General features: G+C 49.7%; 3 protein-coding genes across 6 annotated transcripts; 1 reads left to right on the forward strand and 2 right to left on the reverse strand.

The window, feature by feature from the left end:
- Nucleotides 1-338: 338 nt before the first annotated feature.
- Nucleotides 339-7,780, reverse strand: C3H1orf54 (chromosome 3 C1orf54 homolog). Of its 2 annotated transcripts, none has more exons than XM_027534708.1 (6): nt 7,143-7,780; nt 5,849-5,932; nt 5,176-5,234; nt 4,652-4,759; nt 1,035-1,133; nt 339-415 (listed from the first exon to the last, which is right to left on the reverse strand). In XM_027534708.1, the coding sequence occupies exons 1-5, from the start codon at nt 7,186-7,188 to the stop codon at nt 1,038-1,040; spliced, it is 393 nt and encodes a 130-aa protein (XP_027390509.1). In that variant the 5' UTR covers nt 7,189-7,780; the 3' UTR covers nt 339-415; nt 1,035-1,037. The 2 variants fall into 2 exon arrangements, with proteins under 2 accessions (XP_027390509.1, XP_027390502.1); XM_027534701.1 differs by having other exon boundaries at nt 1,035-1,136.
- Nucleotides 7,781-9,537: 1,757 nt separating this feature from the next.
- Nucleotides 9,538-13,378, forward strand: APH1A (aph-1 homolog A, gamma-secretase subunit). The gene is made up of 7 exons (XM_027534688.1): nt 9,538-9,860; nt 10,647-10,817; nt 10,989-11,062; nt 11,299-11,421; nt 11,576-11,703; nt 12,111-12,234; nt 12,580-13,378. Exons 1-7 carry the CDS (start codon nt 9,748-9,750, stop codon nt 12,642-12,644), a joined length of 798 nt encoding a protein of 265 aa, XP_027390489.1. The 5' UTR covers nt 9,538-9,747; the 3' UTR covers nt 12,645-13,378.
- A 310-nt stretch (nt 13,379-13,688) lies between these two features.
- Nucleotides 13,689-20,873, reverse strand: CA14 (carbonic anhydrase 14). Of its 3 annotated transcripts, none has more exons than XM_027534667.1 (11): nt 19,977-20,873; nt 17,803-17,823; nt 16,671-16,850; nt 15,888-16,030; nt 15,568-15,663; nt 15,305-15,371; nt 14,968-15,125; nt 14,743-14,863; nt 14,497-14,517; nt 14,291-14,375; nt 13,689-14,197 (listed from the first exon to the last, which is right to left on the reverse strand). In XM_027534667.1, the coding sequence occupies exons 1-11, from the start codon at nt 20,029-20,031 to the stop codon at nt 14,155-14,157; spliced, it is 990 nt and encodes a 329-aa protein (XP_027390468.1). In that variant the 5' UTR covers nt 20,032-20,873; the 3' UTR covers nt 13,689-14,154. The 3 variants fall into 3 exon arrangements, with proteins under 3 accessions (XP_027390468.1, XP_027390458.1, XP_027390478.1); XM_027534657.1 differs by having other exon boundaries at nt 13,689-14,168; nt 19,977-20,872; XM_027534677.1 differs by having other exon boundaries at nt 13,689-14,168; nt 17,727-17,823; nt 19,977-20,872.
- Between the last annotated feature and the right edge of the window lie 326 nt (nt 20,874-21,199).

A 21,199-nucleotide genomic window follows, 5' to 3' on the forward strand; every position in this document is an offset into this window, starting at 1 on the left:
AAAGCTGAAACTCCAGTACTTTGGCCACCTCATGCGAAGAGTTGACTCACTGGAAAAGACCCTGATGCTGGGAGGGATTGGGGGCAGGAGGAGAAGGGGACGACAGAGGATGAGGTCGCTGGATGGCATCACTGACTCGATGGACAAGAGTTTGAGTGAACTCCAGGAGTTGGTGATGGACAGGGAGGCCTGGAGTGCTGTGATTCATGGGGTCGCAAAGAGTCCGACGTGAATGAGCGGCTGAACTGAGCTCCGTCTCTAATCCATCCTTCCCACATATCCTGGTGCTCTCTTCAGTGTTGTGGCTTTAGAACTGGCCCTCATAAAGGAGTAGAGAGTAACCAGATTACTTCATTTATTTATTTAATCTTCTACTCTCCTCTTCCCAAATCCCCATCAACGAGTCTTCCTTCTCCTAAAAAAAAAAATCGGGAGAGGAGGCGGTTTGTGGAAAATCAGGGTCAGGGGACTCAGGAAACCTTCCAGGATCTCCCACCTCTATGGAAACTGCCCGGATTTTATATTTTGAGCTAGATTTCCTCATGACATCTATTAGATGTGTCTCCCTCCTTCATTCCTTCCTTCTGCTAAACTTCTTCATGCCTCTTATTGTGGTTACCAACTTAAATTCCTTCCTTTCCTGCCCCTGCTTCTGAACTTCAGCCTCTCAACTCTGTCAGGTTGCAGGGCCCCTCTCATTTTGCCCTCTGGCACCTGCAGAACCTTAAACCAGTCCAGGCCGAAACCAGCTCTGATTCCTCAAGGCAGACTGGAAACCTGGAGAAGTTTCTTGTCCCTTCTACCTGCTTCTGCTGTAGGAGGTCCTGAAATCATCCCAGTTCAGAAAAAGTAATGACTCTTATTACAAAGGCCTTTGCCTTAACATCTCCTAAACCTCCTTAAAGTTAGATAAGCTTTTTCTAAATGTGATCCCTCTTCCTTTAAGCAGCTGAGAATTGACCAGGCTGGGAACACTAGCTGGAGATACTGGTAAAACTTCAAAACTCCCCCAAGGCCAGTGGCTGCACTCTTACCTTTTACAGGAAATACATCACCCCCTGAATGAGGGCCCAGGACAGGAGGAGTGGACCAGGACTCTGCAGACCGGATACAGCGTCATTCAGATCTGGACTCTGCTAAAATACAGACATCCCCTCATAGGAGGCTAGTATCATCCTTCCCACCACCCAGTTCCCACTCTGGAAAGATAACCATGTCTTTATGCCAACCTCTGTCTTCTTTCCTCTGAGCTTAGAGAAAGATCCAGCCCTCCTCCCCATCACTATAAGAAGTCCTTTCCCCTGTGCTTTTCAGTCATTCCTGACCATACTAGGGAGGCCTGACTCAATTCAGTGACATGTTTTTTGTTTCTTAACCTATGTACATGACTGTGCTAGTCACCGTGCTAGGTGCCATATTAGTCACTCAGTAGTGTCCGACTATGCAACCCCATCGACTACAGCCCACCAAGCTCCTCTGTTCATGGAATTTTCAAGAATAATGGAGTGGATAATCATTCCCTTCTCCATGGGATCTTCCTGACCCAGGGATTGAACCTGGGTCTCCTGCATTGCAGGCAGATTCTTTACTGTCTGAGGCACCAGGTTCAGGCACAGGTGCCATGTGTGCTAAGTCACTTCAGTTGGGTCTCTAAGACCATATGAACTGTAGCCCACCAGGCTCTTCTGTCCATGGGATTTTGCAGGCAAGAATATTGGAATGGGTTGCTGTGCCCTTCTGCAGGGGATCTTCCTGTCCCAGGGATCGAGCCTGGGTCTCCTGTGGCTCTTGCTTTGCAGGCAGATTCTTCACTGCTGAGCCACTGGGGAAGCCCACATAGGGGGATAATATGATTAAGACATTGGTCCTACCCTCACAGAGTTTACAATCTAAAGGGAGCCTGCTGCTGCCAAGTCGCTTCAGTTGTGTCCGACTCTGTGCGACCCCATAGACAGCAGCCCACCAGGCTCCCCCATCCCTGGGATTCTCCAGGCAAGAATACTGGAGTGGGTTGCCATTTCCTTCTCCAATGCATGCATGCATGCATGCTAAGTTGCTTCAGTCGTGTCCGACTCTGTGCGACCCCATAGATGGCAGCCCACCAGGCTCCTCTGTCCACAGGATTCTTCAGGCAAGAATACTGGAGTGGGTTGCCGTTTCCTTCTCCAAAAGGGAGCCTACTATATACTTTAAAATATTTATCTGTCCTTGTCAGTCATCAGCTTTCCATTCCTACCGATTCCTCCCATCTATGTACAACTGTATTCAGACTGCATTGGTTCTGTGGCCCTTTCTAGTTGTTGCTCCTCTCTTTCTCTCTTTGGCCACACCTCATGGCATGGGGGATCTTAGTTCCCCAGCCTGGATTGAACCCATACCCCTGCATTGGAAGCATAGAGTCTTAGCTGTTGGACTTTCAAGGAAGTCATCTGTTTCTTTTTTCATTACCAGATTTCTCAGCTAGTTGGTCTATCCTCTCCCTCCACTTCCTCACAATATATTTCCTCTCTAATGCCACAGAAAGTAGCTTTTGGTACAACCACTCAATTGAAACTGCTTTCTCTGTGGTTATCGATGACCTCCTTCTTGACTTATTGGTAGCTTTTGACTGACTATATTAAACTTTCTCTTCTAGACTCGATAATACAAATCTGGCTATCTACCTACCTCTCCAATCAATTTGTTTCCTTTTCCTTGGTTGATTCCTCTCCTACTAACTAAAGGCACACTCATTGGCCTTTCCGTATTCTGTAAATACTGGATCTACTGAGCTTGTCTGCATTCATAACTTTGCACTTAGAGCTGGAGCATAGGCAGCAGCATAGGCTGTGACCATAAATTCAACTTGGCCAATACCAAATTTATAACTCCCCCCCTAAATTACTCTGATCACTGTGATCTCTGATCACAGTTCCCATTTCAGTCAACCATTTTCCGAGATGCCCATATTTAAAACTTAAAGTTATTTTTAAAACTCAAGTTATTTTGCTGCTGCTGCTGCTAAGTCGCTTCAGTCATGTCCGACTCTGTGCGACCCCATAGACAGCAGCCCACCAGGCTCCCCCATCCCTGGGATTCTCCAGGCAAGAATACTGGAGTGGGTTGCCATTTCCTTCTCCCTTATTTATTGCCCATATGAAATTATCATTGAAGCAAGGCATTTTCTTCAAAGTGTTTATTTTTCTCTGCTCCATTAAAAATGCCACTTCTGGGGTTTTCCTGATGGCTCAGTGGCAAAGAATCCACCTGTCAATGCAGGAGACATGGGTTCGATACCTGATCCGGGAAGATCCCACATGCCTTGGAGCAACTAAGCCTGTGGGCCACAACAATTGAGCCTGTGTTCAGGAGCCCAGGAGCTGCAACTACTGAAGCCTGCTTGCCCTAGAGCCTGTGCTCCGAAACAAGGGAAGCCACTGCAAGGAGAAGCCCTGAAGACTCAGCACAGCCAAGAATAAACAAACAAACAAAATGCCACTTCCCTCATCCAGACCTTTAATGGATGCAAATCTCATTAATTTCTCTCCAGTCCATTGAATCCTTCATACGACCAGATAAATCATTTTTCAAAAATACCACTTTCATGGTGCATTTAGCACTTGGGAGAACATACTAGGCCCCCTATTGTTTATAAGTCTGAAATTTACCTTGACACTTCAGACTCTGTAATTTGGCCCTGTGTTCCCATATGTGAAATTACCAAGCAAATACATGTATCCTTGAACATTTTATTTGTTAATTTCCTATTGTTCCTTTTCATATACCATCTCCTTCAGTCATACCTCAACCACTAAATATACCCTTCTTGTTCCATCCTCCTTGTCTGTGCAGCTCTTTCACTCTTGGAAGAACTATTCTTCTTCCGAATTGCTTTCAACCTTTTATAACTTACTGCCAATCAAAAGCTCACCTATTCTTCAAAGAAGTATCTCAAGCACAGTCATCTTCTGAGAGTCTTCCAGACAACTTCAACCTGTACTAATCTCTCTCCTTCCACCGCCTAAAGCAATTGTTTGTTGTATGCTGTCAAATTTGTATGCAATTTAACACTGTTAAAAACCTTTCCATTTTGTTCCAAATGTTTCATAAAGTTTTATGAATACTTTGAGGACCATAACATCATAGATTTATTTTTCATTAGCAGCAACATCCTTAGCAGCTTTACACATAGGTTACAAAAACATGGTGGCCAAGTGGTAAAGAATCTGACTGCCAGTGCAGGAGACACAAAAGACAGGGGTTCAGTCCCTGGGTGGGGAAGATCCCTGGAGAAGAAAATGGCAACCCACTCCAGTATTTCTTGCCTGGAAAATTCCATGGACAGAGGAGCCTGGTGGGCTACAGACCACAAAACCTCAAAGAGTTGGACATGACAGAGCACTAGACTCTGTATTTGTATATAAACACATTAAACACTATTCAACTGAAATTTAACTGCACCAACTCTTCCCTGTGTTCTGTATACAAGGTTAGTATTAAATCTCCGTGAAAGAAATGATGGCCAATCTGAGATGAACACGTGCATTGTAGTACTAGTTATTTGGTTCCCCCATCCACCAAAGCTTCCCTCTGCTCCACGTCACCAGTCTGGGGATCCATCCGGGGTAAGGGATGTCTGTCTCCCTCCCCCCCTTATCCCCAATCCACTCACTGGTTCCATTGTCACTGGTTTCTCTATTACAGGCTTCTGATGGTCAGCGCGGTCTGTTTCGTAACTAATGGTAGTCTCTGATGCTTCCACCTTCTCATCCAACCTGTTCTGCCCTCCGTAGGATTAGGAAACAGAGTTATCATTGCCTCCGTTCAACATCCTCATAGATTCTCTATTTAGATTTCTTTTTTACTTCACCACCTCTTCTTCCCTCCAACCCCTCATCCAAGACTTACACTCAGGGATTTTTCCTACTTCATGTTTGCATGGATTATGTACCCACCCCATTCACCAACTCCCTTGACTCGAGGACTGTTCCTCCCTTTCGGTGTCTTAGCAAACCTACTGCATTCTGGCTTCATTCCCAGCTGTGGTTAACATATTTGTTTCAGATTCACTACCTAGTTTCGCTTCACCTAACTAGTTTTTATTCCTGTTCATTATTCACATTTCAACAATGTCTAGTTTCTTTTTAACTGCTACCTATCCTGATCCTCCTAGAGGATCATGTAGATGTCACTCACCACTGTGTTCTCTGACTCAAACATAGAGTAATCAACAGTGAAGTTCACACCAAACTCATCTGGGAAGGAGAAAAAAAATTAGTTACAAATCAGAAAGGTAGCACTAGATCCAGAAAAGAGAAGAGGAAGAAATACTTCAGTTTGCTCAAGTTATAAAATTAACCGGTATAATATAATTCCACAAACTTTAAGGGCTTCCCAGATGACAGAGTGGTAAAGAATCCGCCTGCCAATGCAGGGGATGCAGAGATTTGGGTTGATCCCTGGGACAGGAGGATACCCTGGCATAGGATATGACAACCAGGTCTAGTATTCTTGCCTGGAAAATTCCATGGACAGAGGAGCCTGATCGGCTAAAGTCCATGGGGTCGCAAAGAGTCGGACAGGACTGAGCGACTAAGCAGATGCACACAACAAACTCTAATGTTAAAAATGTTTGTGAATGTGTATGCATTTATATTTTCAACCTGATATCTAAAATCATGCACAGATTTGTTTCTAAAGGATCACCAGTCTGAGAAATAACATCATGAGTTTGATGGCTTTTGCTCAGGGCCAAATTTCTCTCTGATCTAGTTATGCCATTGCAAAAGGAAAAGTCAGAGTCTCTGAACTGAGTAGCTCCCAAACCTCTCTCCAGCCTGTGAAGGATCAGAACCTTATATGTACTCACCATAGCTGGGGGTGATTGTGTAATAATAGATCACCTGATAATATTCATCCTCTTCCAGTTCTTCTCCATCCTCATATTCTTGTCCTAGGACAAGGACTAGAGGTCAAGAGGCATCTGGAAAGCCTTAGCAACACAGACACCAGACGCTGACCTCAGCTCTGTCAGTATTCTTTGTCTCTGCATCCCCTCTTTTATCTCCCTGCCTCTGTATCTCTAAACTCTTCTCAGTCTTCCGGGCTCCTTAATGCTGACAAGGCCTGTTACTCTGTGCCCTTTCAACCCGGGAATCCCCAGAACTGAAAATGGGTCCCTTCACATACTGGAACCCAAACGAAGCCTTAAAAACGTAGGAAGCAGGGAGACACCAGAAATTAAGACCTCCAAATCTACTTCTCAGTATTATGCTCCAGACCTACTGTATTTGTGAGCGATCTCCTCTTAGCAGTATTCCTCACAATTAACTAATACACACGGCCTTAGGCTTTTGGACTTGGGCGTTGGTTCTCCTTTCAATGCTAACTTCCAGGATATCTCTGAACAACACAGTTAACACCCGCTTTCTTCGAATGAGTCAGACGGACTAAATGAACCATCTGCCTTAGTTTTTCTTCCTTCCCAGGATTAAAAATATGTGGCTTTGACAGGACTGGGTCAGGAATTCTAGGCCTCCTGCTAATCTTTTCTAAACTCCTTGAATTCGCTCTCTTAACCCCAAGCAGTGACACAACAGTCTGGAGGAAAAGGAAACAATGAGAGCACCTGGAAGACTGGGAACAAAGCAGGGAAGAAGCCAAGCTACTTCTGGGACCCTGTCACTGAAGGCAGCCCGTACTCAGTATTCTAAAGGTCAGCCCTCCTGGGTCTTTACTAATACAAGGCTTTTTCTCCAGCTCTCTGGCAAAGAAGATACCCTGGCTTCCCTCGATAGTTTCAGACTGCTCCACCTTCAAGGAGTCTGCCTCAGTCCACTCTCACTTTAGTCCTTCTCATCTCACTGAAGTCTGTGATGATGGCGAGCTGAGTTCACTCTTGTTAGAACCTCCCCATGTCTGGGGCTCCATCCGCACCAGCTGTCTCTTCTTTGACAGGACTCTGCTCTCCTCCCCGTTTCCTGTCTCTAATTTCCAGGTCCTCCCTCTGCCCCTGACATCTAACTCCGATGGGAGAGTGTTATCCCTCCTTACTGAACTGCACCTCCTGCCCTCTCATTTGCTTTTCTCCCACCATTTATGGTTTCTCCCCATTTATGGTTAGAAGACCTGGCTCAAAAGCCCAGGGAGAGATATGAACTTACCCAGGATGAGTGGCACAGCAAGAATGGCTACAAAGAGGACATCCATTCTGGATTCTGCTCTAGCTCCTTGTAAAAAGGAAATTGCAGCGTTTCCCACCAAACTTACCCCGCCTTCTGCCCTCCCCCAAAGCAGCGAAGGAGCTGCAGCAACTCTTCTCCCACGGGGGGAATTCCCGCCCACTTGCTGCCTGGCTAGGCCATCAGCTACTACCGGTACAGTTCTCAGTCACAGCGGCCCAGATTAGAGAGACAGAGTGAATTTTGACGGGAACATGTTCACTGAGACTCCCTGGCCCTAGACCAGATCCAATCAGGCCACCTGCTGCCACTTTCTGAAAAACAAAACACACAAACCAACCAACAACAAAAAACCCAGCTTACCTTGAAATTTCCCCTCTCCCCTACTTTCCTTCCTTATTCCCAGTCCTCACAAAAAGCTCACTCTCCCTCTCACTGTCCCTGACTATCCTCTCCAGAACTGCCCTTCTTTCTGAGGCTTCATCACAGTCTCTTTCTTCACAGTCAAAATATTCTGCGGAAGGAATAAGCATTTTTTCTAGAGTGAGAACAATTCCCTATCCCTGCTTATCTCAGACTACGAAGTATGGGAGCAGTGTCAACATCACCATCCGACTCTACAAGCACCTGCTGCATCGATTCTGATTTAAAAAAAAAAAAAAAACAACTTTCAGTCAAGACTAGTTCCTTCCTCTCTGCTAAGTACTGACCTCAACTCACCCCTTTCTCAAGTTTCTGCACACAGGATGGGAGAAGGGAGGAAGCAGGTACTCTTTCCCTGAGGTATATGCCACACCTCTTCTCCCCTTTCAGTCATTTGGTGTGTTCCCTTCCTCCTAGCCTACAGGGGTGGAGTTCATCTTATTCTTCTCTCTGCTTTTATAGTTCCTATTTTCATTCCATTCAGTGTAGAAACATTTAGTGACAAATTGCTGGGCACAGTGTGCTAGGCCTAGTCTGACAGGCAATTCAGGGTTCAGAGGCAAGGAAATAAAGAATTTTTTTTAAGGGAGTTAATAAACATCTATTCAACATCTACTATGAGCTAGGCACTATGCAAGTCTCCGTGGAAACACTAATGAACAAGATAGGTTTGGCGCCTGTTCCTAAGTCAGAAGATGCTGTGATAACAGCTCAGAGGAGAAATGATGTCTTATCCGCATCTCTTCTGGATTGCTATGCTCAGAAGCAAGACAATATAGAGTCTTGAGTACCAACCAGGATGCTCCCACCCTCTCAACCTTATTGGGGGCAGATTTGCATGGTTTGTTCTCATATAATTCTATATAATCTACTCCTTTGGCTCCTTTCCAGAATTTTCTAGAAAAAAATGTAAAACTCTTATGTGGATATACATCTATGCATTGCCATAAATCATTTCCAGAAAGAAAGGAAGGCTGGCTCTCTTTGAACAATTTTTATAGTATTTTGGGGGTACTTTGATAACTTTCTCAAAAGCAATGTTCTGGTTTCCCTCATCTTCCCATCCTGGCACTCTTTTGCCAAAACATCCTCCCTAAGGACTAACCCTGCTATGAAGTTACAGTACCCTCTTACATTTTAACTTTCTTTCTCTCTAAAAGGCATCCCTTCTGCCTTCCCTTCCCCCAGTCTGAGGAAAAGACACCACTGATGTTCATTTTCAGAAAATAAATAGAGGAAGTATGACATAAAAGGAACTGAGTAACTTTGGTGGTGTGGGGGGGAGGGAGATAGTTTTCCTTCAACTCCACAGCTATAATTGCTTTTTACAAACAGCTTTAACTCCCAATTCTAACTCAAAATCCCCTCTAACCTACCTAACATTGCTATCCAGGCTTCTTTTAAACTTCTTTCTTATTCGCTTGTCATTACAGATGAAAGCTTCATTAGCGACACTGTATTGTATGTTTCCTACACTAGCCTGTTCAAAGCGCACCTACTTTTAAGTGTAACCTTCATTTCTTGGGCAGTATCTCCAGCTCATTTCCTCTCATTCAAGTAAGAACAATACCCGTCCCTATCTCCCGGCATCCTCTATCCTGTGATTTCTTTGTATTTGTTCTTTAGTTTCTAACAGGATCTTCCCCCTCTGCAGGTCTTCAAGAAAAGGTAGGAGTGCTACCACTCTGCCCCATAAAATAACGAAAGGAAACAGCGACCAAGGCCGAACCGAACCGAACCAAGGAACCTGGGCCGGGCCCAGCCCACTGCTTTAACCGGCAGGAGCCACTCCCAGGTCCGAGGTCCAGGGCAAGGAAACCTGGACTACAACTCCCAGCAGGTCGTGAAGCCACGCCCCACCTCCGCAGCTCCGCCCCTACGGATTCTCCCTCCATTGGCCTCCAGGGGGTGGGGATTAGATGGGAGGTGGCCATGAGGCTGCAAAGGGGTTTGTTCCCTCCTCGGCTTCCGTAGAGGAAGTCGCGCGGACTTGTGTCTGGGGTTTCGGTATCCCCGCCTTCCTGGGGGTCCGGGGGTGACATTGCACCGCGCCCCTCACGGGGTCGCGTCGCCACCCCACCCGGACACCCTAGCTGGCGTGCTCCTCCCCTTCCCCTCTCTTGGCCGGGTCTCCACCCCCCCCCCCCCCCCCAGCTGCCCAGCCATGGGGGCCGCAGTGTTTTTTGGATGCACTTTCGTCGCTTTCGGCCCGGCCTTTGCGCTTTTCTTGATCACTGTGGCTGGAGACCCGCTTCGCGTCATTATCTTGGTCGCCGGGTAAGTTAGGGGGTTGGGGAGACGCGGAAGGACGCCGAAGAGTGAGATCCGAAAGGAGCTTGAGGACCTGGGGCGAGCCTGGGAACCTGAGTCTTGCTCCTGCTCAGTGGTGTCCGATTCTTTTGCGACCCTATGGACTGTAGCCCGCCAGGCTCTTCTGTTCATGAGATTTTTCCAGGCGAGAATACTGGAGTGGGTTGCCGTACTGAAGATACTACTTCAGGGATCTTCCCTACGCAGGGATGGAAACCGCGTCTCCTGAGTCTGCTGCATTAGCAGGCGGATTCTTTACCACTGAGCCACCTGGGACGCTCCAAGGGAAGCCTTAGTAGGGGGAGACAAGTTGGAGGTGAAGATTGGGAAGGGATCTGATTGATTTGCCCTTTCCCGCAGTTGGTTTCCGCCTTGCAGGGATCGCACAGATTCCTCCTATACTCCTCCTGGCGACGTCAGAGGAGGCCCAGGGCCAAGTCTAGTGAAGGGGCTGTGCTGACCTCACCCGTCCCTACGGGAGTATCCAGGAATGGATACCTCGCCCTCTTGTGCTCCTACACTCTGGCTTTCATAGCTCTGCAGACCCTTTAATCAGATTTCTAAGCCTTCCCCTGCATTCAGATCCCTACAAACTCCCTTGGTGGAGACACCTATCCTATCTCCTCCTTGTCTCCCTGGCCATCCGGAAGTCTAAGTTCCGCTTTTTATGCTGCAGCCTTGATTGGTTTCCCTCTTTGATTTCTCAGGATGCCCTCTACCCTTGCTTGTCTGATTGCCCTTGTCTTTCCTTAGGGCATTTTTCTGGCTGGTCTCCCTGCTCCTGGCCTCTGTGGTCTGGTTCATCTTGGTCCATGTGACCGACCGGTCAGATGCCCGGCTCCAGTATGGCCTTCTGATATTTGGTGCTGCAGTCTCCGTCCTTCTACAGGAGGTGTTCCGCTTTGCCTACTACAAGCTGCTTAAGTAAGAAGATGGGATGGTCTGAAGGGGAGAAGGGCAGAGGACTGAACTATAAATGGGGCAACCCTGGGTGGTGGTTTGGACGAGGAAGCACTAAGGGAAGACATTAGAGGGAAAGGAGATTCCTGCCCTCCCTCATGTTTCCCCTGTCCCACCCACCCCACCACACCCCAGGAAGGCAGATGAAGGGTTAGCATCGCTGAGTGAGGACGGAAGATCACCCATCTCCATCCGCCAGATGGCCTATGGTGAGCCAAGGGAGAAGGACTGGAGGAGGGAGTTGGACACTCGTCTCTCCCAGGGAAGCCTCTAAACATCCACATGTCCTAAGTGGCTTCTTGTTTTTCTTCACACCTGACTTCCAAGGATAGGTTGCCTGGAGGGAGAGAAGGTGGGGGGGAACTTGTGCCTGAGAATGGGGAGGGATCACTGGCAGTCAGGCTGTAGTGATCTCTGGCATTGATGAGACCCTCCCTCCCCCCAGTTTCTGGTCTTTCCTTCGGTATCATCAGTGGTGTCTTCTCTGTTATCAATATTTTGGCTGATGCACTTGGGCCAGGTGTGGTTGGGATCCACGGAGACTCACCCTATTACTTCTTGACTTCAGGTAAGGTCCACTTTCTTTTCTTGCCGTCCTGCCCCATCCATCCCTTAGCCCTGACCTGATTTACTGGCCCTCCCTGGGAGACTTCTTTGGCTCAGCATCTCAGGAGGCTGGGAGAAGACGAGGGATGTATCTCATCCCCATCTCCCCCCTGCAGCCTTTCTGACAGCAGCCATTATCCTGCTCCATACCTTTTGGGGAGTTGTGTTCTTTGATGCCTGTGAGAGGAGACGGTACTGGGCTTTGGGCCTGGTGGTTGGGAGTCACCTACTGACATCAGGACTGGTGAGTTGGGGACAGGGGCCTGAGTTAGAGAGAAAAGAACTTAATGGTGAGTGGGATGGAGGGGAAATACATCCTCACTTCTTAACATTTAAAAATCTGTCTTGAGAAGAGGCAGAAAGGTGAGTCTTGAGACATCTCTCAGCTCAGCATCAATTGTATATCCTGCTCTGGGGATTCTCTGGGGAGGACTTTGAATGAATTAATCAAACCATAATGCAGATGGCCTGAGGTGAGCAGGAATAGCAGAAATCTTTGGGAGAGTTGAACATCACAAGATACTTACTGGTGCTCTGAAGGACTGGGGGATTTGAGGGAGATCTCTAGGGAGATTTGGGTCAAAGGCACAATGGGAATATAGGGATTAGAGGGAGAATCTAACTTCTTTTCTATTCTTCCCCCATCACCAGACATTCCTGAACCCCTGGTATGAGGCCAGCCTGCTGCCCATCTATGCAGTCACTATTTCCATGGGGCTCTGGGCCTTCATCACAGCTGGAGGGTCCTTCCGAAGTATCCAGCGCAGTCTCTCGTGTAAGGACTGACTACCTGGACCGATCGCCTGACAGATCCCACCTGCCTGCCCACTGCCCATGACTGAGCCCAGCCCCAGCCCGGTCCATTGCCCAGCATTCTCTGTCTCCTCGTCGGTCTGTTCCACCACCTTCAGGGTCTTGCTTTGTCCACTCGTGTGTGACCTTTAGTCTCTAGGCTTTACCAGAAGCAGTCTGGGTTCAGCCAGTCAGTGACTGGCGGGTTTGAATCTGCACTTGTCCCCACCATCTGGGGACTCCCCTTTCCCCGTGTTGTCCAGGACTCCCCATGTGTCAGTGCTCTGCCCTCACCCTGCCCAAGACTCACCCCCCTTCCCCTCTGCAGGCCGACGGCAGGAGGACAGTCGGGTGATGGTGTATTCTGCCCTGCGCATCCCACCCGAGGACTGAGGGAACCTTGGGGGGGACCCCTGGGCCTGGGGTGCCCTCCTGATCTCCTCGCCCTGTATTTCTCCATCTCCAGTTCTGGACAGTGCAGGTGGCCAAGAAAAGGGACCTAGTTTAGCCATTGCCGTGGAGATGAAGTCAATGGAGGTTCAAGGGTAGACGAGCTCTGAGTTTCCCAGTACCCCCTCCCCAGACTGGACATCTTGGTCTTTTTCTCAGGTCTGAGGGGAACTATTTTTGGTGTGATAAAGACCCCAAATTGCCTTTTTTTTTTTTTTTGAGTGGGGGGAGGGAGGAGGTATGTTGGAATTCTTCTCCTAACCTCCTGGGACTGTATTTTCCCTCCTCAACTTGCTCCTTATGACTGGGCTTATAACTGTCCAGCTTTCCCCTTGGTCCCAGACTTTGGGGGAAAGGAAGGAAGTGCATGTTTGGGAACTGGTATTACTGGAACTAATGTTTTAACCTCCTTGACCACCAGCATCCCTCCTCTCCCCAAGGTGAAGTGGAGGGTGCTGCGGGGAGCTGGCCCACTCCAGAGTTGCAGTGCTCCTGGAGGAGTCAGCCTACCATGACATCACAGGGAAGGAGGGCAGATTTTTTTCTAGTTTTTAATTGGGGTGTGTGGGGGGCAGGGAGGTTTTCTATAAACTGTATCATTTTCTGCTGAGGGTGGTGTATTCCATCCTTTTAATCGAGGTGTTTGTGATTTTGACTAATAAAAAGGACTTTATAATTGTGGGGGAACTTGGCTTTAAAAGGAGGGGAAAACATGTTAATGAGGTTTCTGCCCTCTCATGGCTCTTTTCCACCTCCTTTCTAACCTGGCAATTTCTGGTTCCCTCCAAGGATAGCTTCGATGCAAGGGCAGGGAGTCTGAACTCATGTCAGAAACTCTGGGTTAAGCATCTTCCAGAAGTGGATCTCCCCTCCTCCAGGATTGGAGTAAAAGGAGTTACTCACCCACGCTTCCGTTTGCCCACCTCTGCCATCTGAGGCATTAAGGAACACTCCCATTCTCAAGAGCTCCAGGAGTAAAACCAGACGTGGGGTCAGCAGCTTTAATTTCCAAATATATTGAGCAAAAAAAAGAACAAAACACCAAAATAAACAGCAGCAACCCTTTTTCCTAAGGGGAGATCTTACAGCTATATCTAGGGACAGGGTTATAAAGATGAGGGGACAGGGGACTATGGGCCACATCCTCCTACAACTACACACAGTTGAGCCTCTGCATTGTCACCTTAGGACTGTCCTGATCTCCTCCATGTTCTGAGAGGCTGAAGGTTCTGTTTTTCTTCCTTGAATGAAAGCCTGTCCCTACCTCTGTGTAGGGACTGTCTGGAGGAAAGAGGGGTGTTGGCCTACTCCTACAGTATTTCCTGGCCAGTCCCGGCGCCTCACTTGACAAGCACCCTGACAGCCGAGCAAGTGGAAGGCATCTGAAGTGTCCAGGAAGGAGTCTATGCCTCGGTGGCTCGTGCTGAGGTGAAGACCACACTTTTCCGGTTTCTTAGTCTCTTCCTCCTGGAAGGGAGAATGGTTCGTGGAAATGCCTAGTGTCCAATGTGAAACAGATTAGAGGTGGACTAGGAGCATGCTTTTTGGGACAAAAGAAAGGACTGGAAGATTGGAGAGTAGGACCTCACCGGATCTTTCTAGCGATGAAATAAACAGCCAGCAGAAGGCAGAGACAGCCAACCAGGATTCCTACTCCCAAACTCAGCATTTCACCTGGGAGAGAGATGGAGGGTGTCTGCCTAGGACTGACATAGATAGTGAGCCTTTCCCTAACTTGCTGAGGAGCACCATACCCTGTACCCCACACCTCGATACCTGGGAAAGACTGTCTTACCTGTGGTATACGAGGGTCCCACTGCAAGGGAAGAAAACCTGGGTCAGCGAGACCAGATCCCCACCCAGCTAGAAGCTGCCCTGTGCCAGTCCTGAGGGCTGGGTACGTTGGGGCATGGTGGGTCTCAGTCCAAGCAAGGCCTGGGAATCCCTTCCCCCTGTAGCTTTTTCCTTCTTAAGGGCATCCTAGTTCCTGCCATTGAATCCCCCAGTTTCCTGTCCCTTTTTCCAAGCCCTGTACAGTCACCTTGGATGAAAGAAGCAAAGACCATCCGCTGATTGAGAGGCTGGGGGGCTCGGTAGTTCTGTACCAGTGGCTCAGAGGGCTCCTCCTCTGTGGAGAACAATGTCTCCCGAAGCTTTTCCAGCTGAGGAGCAGAAGCGTTGGACTCAGGGACGAGTGGCCCTTGCTTTGGGGAGTGGGGAAGGGTTTGAGGTTATAACTCCACTGCCTCACCTCTCCACTGCTCACCTGTTCCGTGGAAATCTGGGCCCTTCGATGGAAGACAGTCCAGAGCACACTCTGGTAGCAGGGCGGAGTGGTGAGCGAGCCATTGTAACGGAAGTACTGTGCCAGCAGCGGCGGGAGCAGCCCTCTCACGTTGAAGGGAGGCATGGAGGTCTTCTGATCTGGGCAAGGACAGATTCAGGCTCATCTCCCTCACTGCACCCTCGCTTACCTAGACAGGGCTCCTAGAAGCAAACACCTTGGTCCCTAACTCAGTGCCTCATCCCAGGCCTCTCAGGCCTTGAGAAATTTCCCTGAAGTCTAATGTGACTTTGTCTTCAGATAGATTTTTAGGGCTCACCTTTATACTTGATTTCATGCAAGTGACTCAGAATGTGTTCATAAGCTGGATTCTTAGTCTCACCCACCTGGATGGGGAAGAAATGGGGGAGAGTGTTCAGGATGAGTCCATGTTAGAAGTCAGACATTTGTGTGTAGGATACATGGTGTAAATGGGTTGCTGACTTGTCTTGGGAGGATGACCAGCAACAGACATGGACAGAATAGGACTGAGGGATGCAGAGGGAGTGGAGGGGGGCCTCGGAGGGATCGGGGGCCACTGACCTCAATGAGGATGCCCAAGACAGCCAGGCCCTGAGGCCTCTGAGCAGCCTCACTCAGGCTTTCGTAGGACTCAGAATCGTAATGTACAATGTGGAGCTAAGGGAGAGGACAGGGAATTGAATCATTTGATGTTTTCTCCACTACCCAGTCCCAAAGGCTTTGATCCTAGCCGCTGCCACCACCACCACCACCACCTCTTGCATGCAGTAAATCTGCCCCACAAAGCTTGCCCTTTCACCCCAACCATGTTCTCAGTTTCCAGATCCCTGGGACCGACAGTGCCTATCACTACATCCTAGTCCAGGCCTTGCTCCTGGTACCTCTGCAGCTGTGGCTTTGCCGTTGATCAGGTGCTCTGACCCCCAGGGGGTTCCTTTCTGACCCCAGTGCAGGTGGAGCTGGGCAGCTACGTATTTTCGGGGAAGTCCTTCCAGATACAGGGTAGAGGGCAGAGAGAGTTGTACTATGAGGGAAAGAGAGCAAGTAGTTAGGGTTGGAGTAATCTGGATGCATTCCTACCCTCCCCCGCAGTTGCCACCACTTCTTGGGAAACTTGGCCAGCCTTTTCTCTTTCTCTGCACAGCACCCAGTTTTTTCCATGTTGTTCAGTGGCTAACTCCTGTCCAGCTCTTTGAGACCCCATGAACTGCAGCACTCCAGGCTTCCCTGTCCTTCACTATCTCCTGCTCAAATGCATGTCCATTGAGTCAGTGATGCCATTCAACCATATCATCCTCTGTTCTTCCCATAGGACACTGCTTTTCTATTTTTTGGTGGCACCCTGGGGCATTGGCATGCAGGATCTTAGTCCCCCAACTAGGAATTGAACCCGTGCCCCCTGCAGTGGGAGCATGGAGTCTTAACCACTGGACCACTGGCTGAAAGTCCCAGCCACTGCTTCTCTAGTGAAGATCAAGGCAGTACTATGATGCTCACCCACCCCTCGACCACCTTTGGCTACAGGAACCTCATCCCCATTCTCTTGTCTCCAAATTTATAGATAAAACCTCCTGAGAATTTAGAAGTTAGGAGAATGCTTCTTCACCTCTGACTCCTAAGATTGGAACTGAAGCTTAATCTCCTTGGAGGCCAGGTCTTTTTACCTGTGTGGCCATTATTGTGCAGGTTCAAAGGCTCAGTGCCAGGCTGTTCATATCCGTGGGGCTGCAGAGGTAGCAAGTCAGGGTCAAAAGTCACACTGTCTGTCTGGATATTGATGGGGGACTGGGCATTGCTTCCACATTCAGGGTAAGAGGCGGGCCAGTGGTCTTGACCATGTGGACCTGGTGGGGTTATCACAGACATTTGTCTTGCCCTCTAGCCCCAACCACCCTTCAGCAACCCTCCACCAAGCTATTTACCTACGTGGAGGCGGACATGCACTTCTCTCTACCCCATATGAAGCCCTTAGTTATGCAGGGCTGGGTGAGGGGGGAGTCCCTGCTGGACTCAATGCGGCAGTTCCTTCCCATCCTTCCCATCGCCTATCCAGGGGCAGTAATGATTCCCCTGCTCTCCTGATGAATGGGGAGCAGTTGCCTTTACTTACTGGTTCTCTTGTTGGAGGATACAAGAGCTAATGAGAGGAAGAGAAGATGGGTAGAAAGTCCGCAGAGCCAGAGAGGTGGATTTGAGTGGGAGCAGGAAAGCTGGGAAAATTATTCTAGAGAGGTAGGGTCTCTGGGGAACCCCTATCAAGCGGCCTTAAGATTCAGACCTGCTGACTTCCCATCATTGACTCCTTGCTCTCACACTGGACCTTGCATTGACTCAGGGACTCCTTAAGTTGAAAGGAATCTGGTTGCACCTCTGCCAGGGTCACACACTGTCCTGCTGGCCTCTCCCTCACCCCTGACCTCAGGTTCTGTCCCGGTTCCAGATTCAGGTTGGGGTAGGATCGATCAGGATAGAATGAGCAAGGAGGAGAAGGGGCAGCTAAGCTCATGGCACCTTCCCCCACCCACTTCCCTCTCCACTCCGGCTCCCTCACTCCCACAGAGATTGACTGAGGACATAACTGGCTTTTCTGCTGAATCAGGGGGTGTGGGATTTGATGGTTAGAACAGGATCTAAGAATCAATCTGAGCGAAAGATGGGGCACAGGGAGTTGGGGAATGGAGGAGCTAGGATGAAAAGCTAACGGAAACCTCCCCACCCACGTGGCATAAGTCTTCCCGCCAGGTGAAGAAGTCCCAGTGAGGAAAGGGCGTTGGTAGGCCTGGGTTCTGCTCTCACCCTCGTACGTCCAGTGTTGACCTGCAAGGCAGAGTAACTTTGAGTTACAGCCAGCACAGCCCCAGGCAGGGAGCTCCTCCACTTCCCCCCTTCCCGTTCTCCTCCCTCCTTCCAGCCCTTCCCAAAGGAAGCCCTGAAATTGGACACCGCAGTGGAAAGGTCGGGGGGTCTATTTAAAATCAGCCAGGCTGTGCTTGTGTTCCCTGAGTAAAGGGGGAGGAGAATTGAAAAGAGATAAAGCCAGGAGACTAAAATTAACCTGGATCCAAATGTGCAAAATGCCCAACCCTCACTTTTCTCTAGCCTGTGCCAAGCCAGTCTAACACTTGGGCTGAGGTGAGGGTGTAGGCAGAGGGTTTGGAGGAAGGGGACTGGAACAAGGGGAGGGGCAAGAAGTTCAGAGTCGGGGGCCATCTTGCTGAGAGGAGAGGGTGAGTATTCCTTTGCTTTGAAGCTTTGTACGAACCCAGGCACTGAGCTTTGTAAATGTACGAACCCAGGCACTGAGCTGTAAATGAACAAACCCAGGCACTGAGCTGTAAATGAACATTTGCGTTTCTCCTTCTTGTCCCAATAATTCTAAAGGAAGTTTTCCCCATCACCAGGAACCTCTGCTCCCGAGGTTCCCAGATGACTAGGAGAGGTGGGAGTCAGGCAGGGTCTACTCTACGTGGAGCGTGGTGGGTGGGCACAGGCAGCCAGGCTGGCAGGGACAGGATGAAAGTAAAGCATTGTGTGTGGAAATGAGAGCTGCCAGCTGGGTCACATGCCAGGCTCTCATGCAGTCCTGTCTTCTGGATGGAAGGTCTGGGGTCTGCTGGTCCAGCCCTCACCCAGGACCAAACTGCTTCAAGGGGAAAAGGAGGCCTTCCTGCAGGTTGTCTCTGTATTTTTCAAATTGCTAGAAACTTGGGAGTAAAATTCTAAATCTCCACCCCCTGTCCCCTGCCTCCAGCGACCTCTGCTCTCTTATTAACTTAAATAAATCCCTTAGACTGCTAAGATACCCTTGATCTCATCACTGGGCTCTTGGACTGGCTCATCCCTCAGTTCACACAATTCTGAAAAGCAACCCAGAGGAAGGCTGGAGGCAGCCCTGCACTCACCAGCTCAGTGGGACACCTCAACAACTCAAGTCCCCTGGTTCTGGGCAGGCTAACAGCCTTGCCCTTTCCCTCCCACCAAATTCTCAACACACTGGTCTCACATCTCTTCCTCCTCTTTCCTGATTTTTTCCTTTCTCCTAGGGTGGAATTTGCGGCTCTCCTTGGCAGCCCCTCTGCCCAGTCATCTTCTTTGCATTTTCCTCCTGCCCTCTAGACACCTCCCAAGCCCGTTCTTCCAAAACATCTTAATTCCACTGCTGGATACTGCACCAGACACAGGGATCACAGAAATGAGTGGTAGGGGTCCTGGGGACATTCCCGGAACACCTCAGCCATTCCCCTGAGAGACCCTCTTCCTCTCCTAGGAGCTCCTGAAGGTCCTTTGTAAATCGTAAGGGACTAACAATATGGACTATTATTGCTACTGCTTTCAGGAAAAACCAGGAAATTGGTCACCCCATGGAACGGAGACCACTCTACTACTCTTGCCTGGAGAATTCCATGGACAGAGGAGCCTGGTGGGCTACAGTCCATAGGGTCGCAAAGAGTCAGACACGACTGAAGTAACTTAGCACACACGCACCTAGAAAGGAGAGGGGACTTTGGCCACGAGGTTCGTAGTCAGGGATCGGGGTCTGAGTTTGGCAGGAAGTGTAGGAATATTCTCCTGACCACCCCCTCCATGAGTCCTCTATCCTTTCTCTCCAGGCCTCTTTGGCTCCCTAATTGGATGAGTTTGTAAATAAAGAAGGCCAGGAGGGTAGCCAGGGACTAGGGCAGTGGGGAAAGAGCTCTGAAGAGACTTTGTAGTCTGCAAATCGATTCTGCGGGAGGCGTGTGTACATATTCTGCCCCAGGTCAGTTTGCCCCCATCCCCACCCACAACAAAGCTGGAAAATCAAAGGGCAAAGAAGGACAGTGGTCTCCTCTCGAGTCCTCTCTCTTTCCCTCCATCTCTGAGCCTGAGCCTATTATTCTAGCCCCCAGGCTTCCTTTCCTCCATTAAACATGCAAGGCAACATGTGTACATCAGCACAGACAGACACACAGACACCCAGATGTACCTACCCCCGTTGGCAGTCAGGATCCAAATCACCTCTAGCAGGAGGGTGAAGAACAACATGGTGTGCCCGGAAGGAGTGCAAGGTACTGGGGGTCTGGGGACTAGAGGACTAGGGCAGGGAGAGAGAGCGGGGAGGGAGAGAGAGAGGGTTGGGGCGGGGGACAGGAGTTTCCTGGAGTTGAGTGTATTTGTCTTTCTCTCTTGCTGTCTTTGTGTCTCTGCGGGCTTCCAGGGGATTTGGTTTTCAGTGGGGGTACCGTGAGTTTCTGGTCCCAGGATAAATCTCTCGCTGCTTCTCTTTCTGCCCTCTCTCTTTTTACCTCTCTTTGCAGTCTTCACTTGCTGGCCAGCTACTTCCAATTGCCTCCTGCTTTTAAGGTGGCTCTGGACGGGTGTACGTGGGGAGGGGGGGGCTGCCCGGGTTGCTGGCGAACAGCTCCTTAAATAGCCGATTAAGCATGCAGGATGGCCCTGCTCAGAGTAGAGCGCGGCTGTGAAAACGGGAGTCCTGGCCCTGGCTCAGGAACCCAGCTGGGGTGAGCTCTTCCTTCCTCTGCTATCCACACAGACACTGTGGAGAAAGGTGTCCCTGGGAACGGGCAGGAGCAGGAACGGAGGTTTTGGGGGTCCGATCCTTTGGGGTCCCATCCAGTCCCCCTCCGAGGGACTTTGGCTTCTCCTCTGAGGGGCCGCTCCCTGGGTGTGGGACAGATAGTGGGAGGACCCGTGCCCAAATCCCTGCAGAATGTGAGGTGCCCTGGAATAGGAAGAGTGCAGAGTTAAAGGGACTTGGGGGACTCAGGGTGCAGCTGGAGGGTAGGAAGTCAAGGACTAAAATCTTGGTTGTGGAAAGTGAGGAAGAGAAGTGAGGCGGGCGAGGAGAGCTCGTTTGGAGCGCTCTTTCTCCTGCGCCTGTCACCACCCCCTTCCCACGGTGAGGCTGGGTCCACGTGCCTTTGTGGCCTGGGTGGGGGGTGGTTTTGTTTGCTAGATAAAGCTCATTTGTGTGCCCAGCGGGGGGAGGGGCTGCAGCAGCACCATGAAGAGACAGCGGCTGCAACTGCCAGACCCAGCCACCTCCCTCCCCTGGGAGCCCAGATCTAGGGCGGCTTTTGTCACTGAAGAGGACACAGACCCTGGGCACGGTGGCCAGGGCAGGAGGAAAGGCGGGGAGACCTTAGAAACAATCACTACCACCATCAAAAAAAAAAAAAAAAAAAAAGGTGGA

This window comes from Bos indicus x Bos taurus, chromosome 3 (genome assembly GCF_003369695.1).
Source record: "Bos indicus x Bos taurus breed Angus x Brahman F1 hybrid chromosome 3, Bos_hybrid_MaternalHap_v2.0, whole genome shotgun sequence".
NCBI classification, from domain to species: domain Eukaryota; kingdom Metazoa; phylum Chordata; class Mammalia; order Artiodactyla; family Bovidae; genus Bos; species Bos indicus x Bos taurus.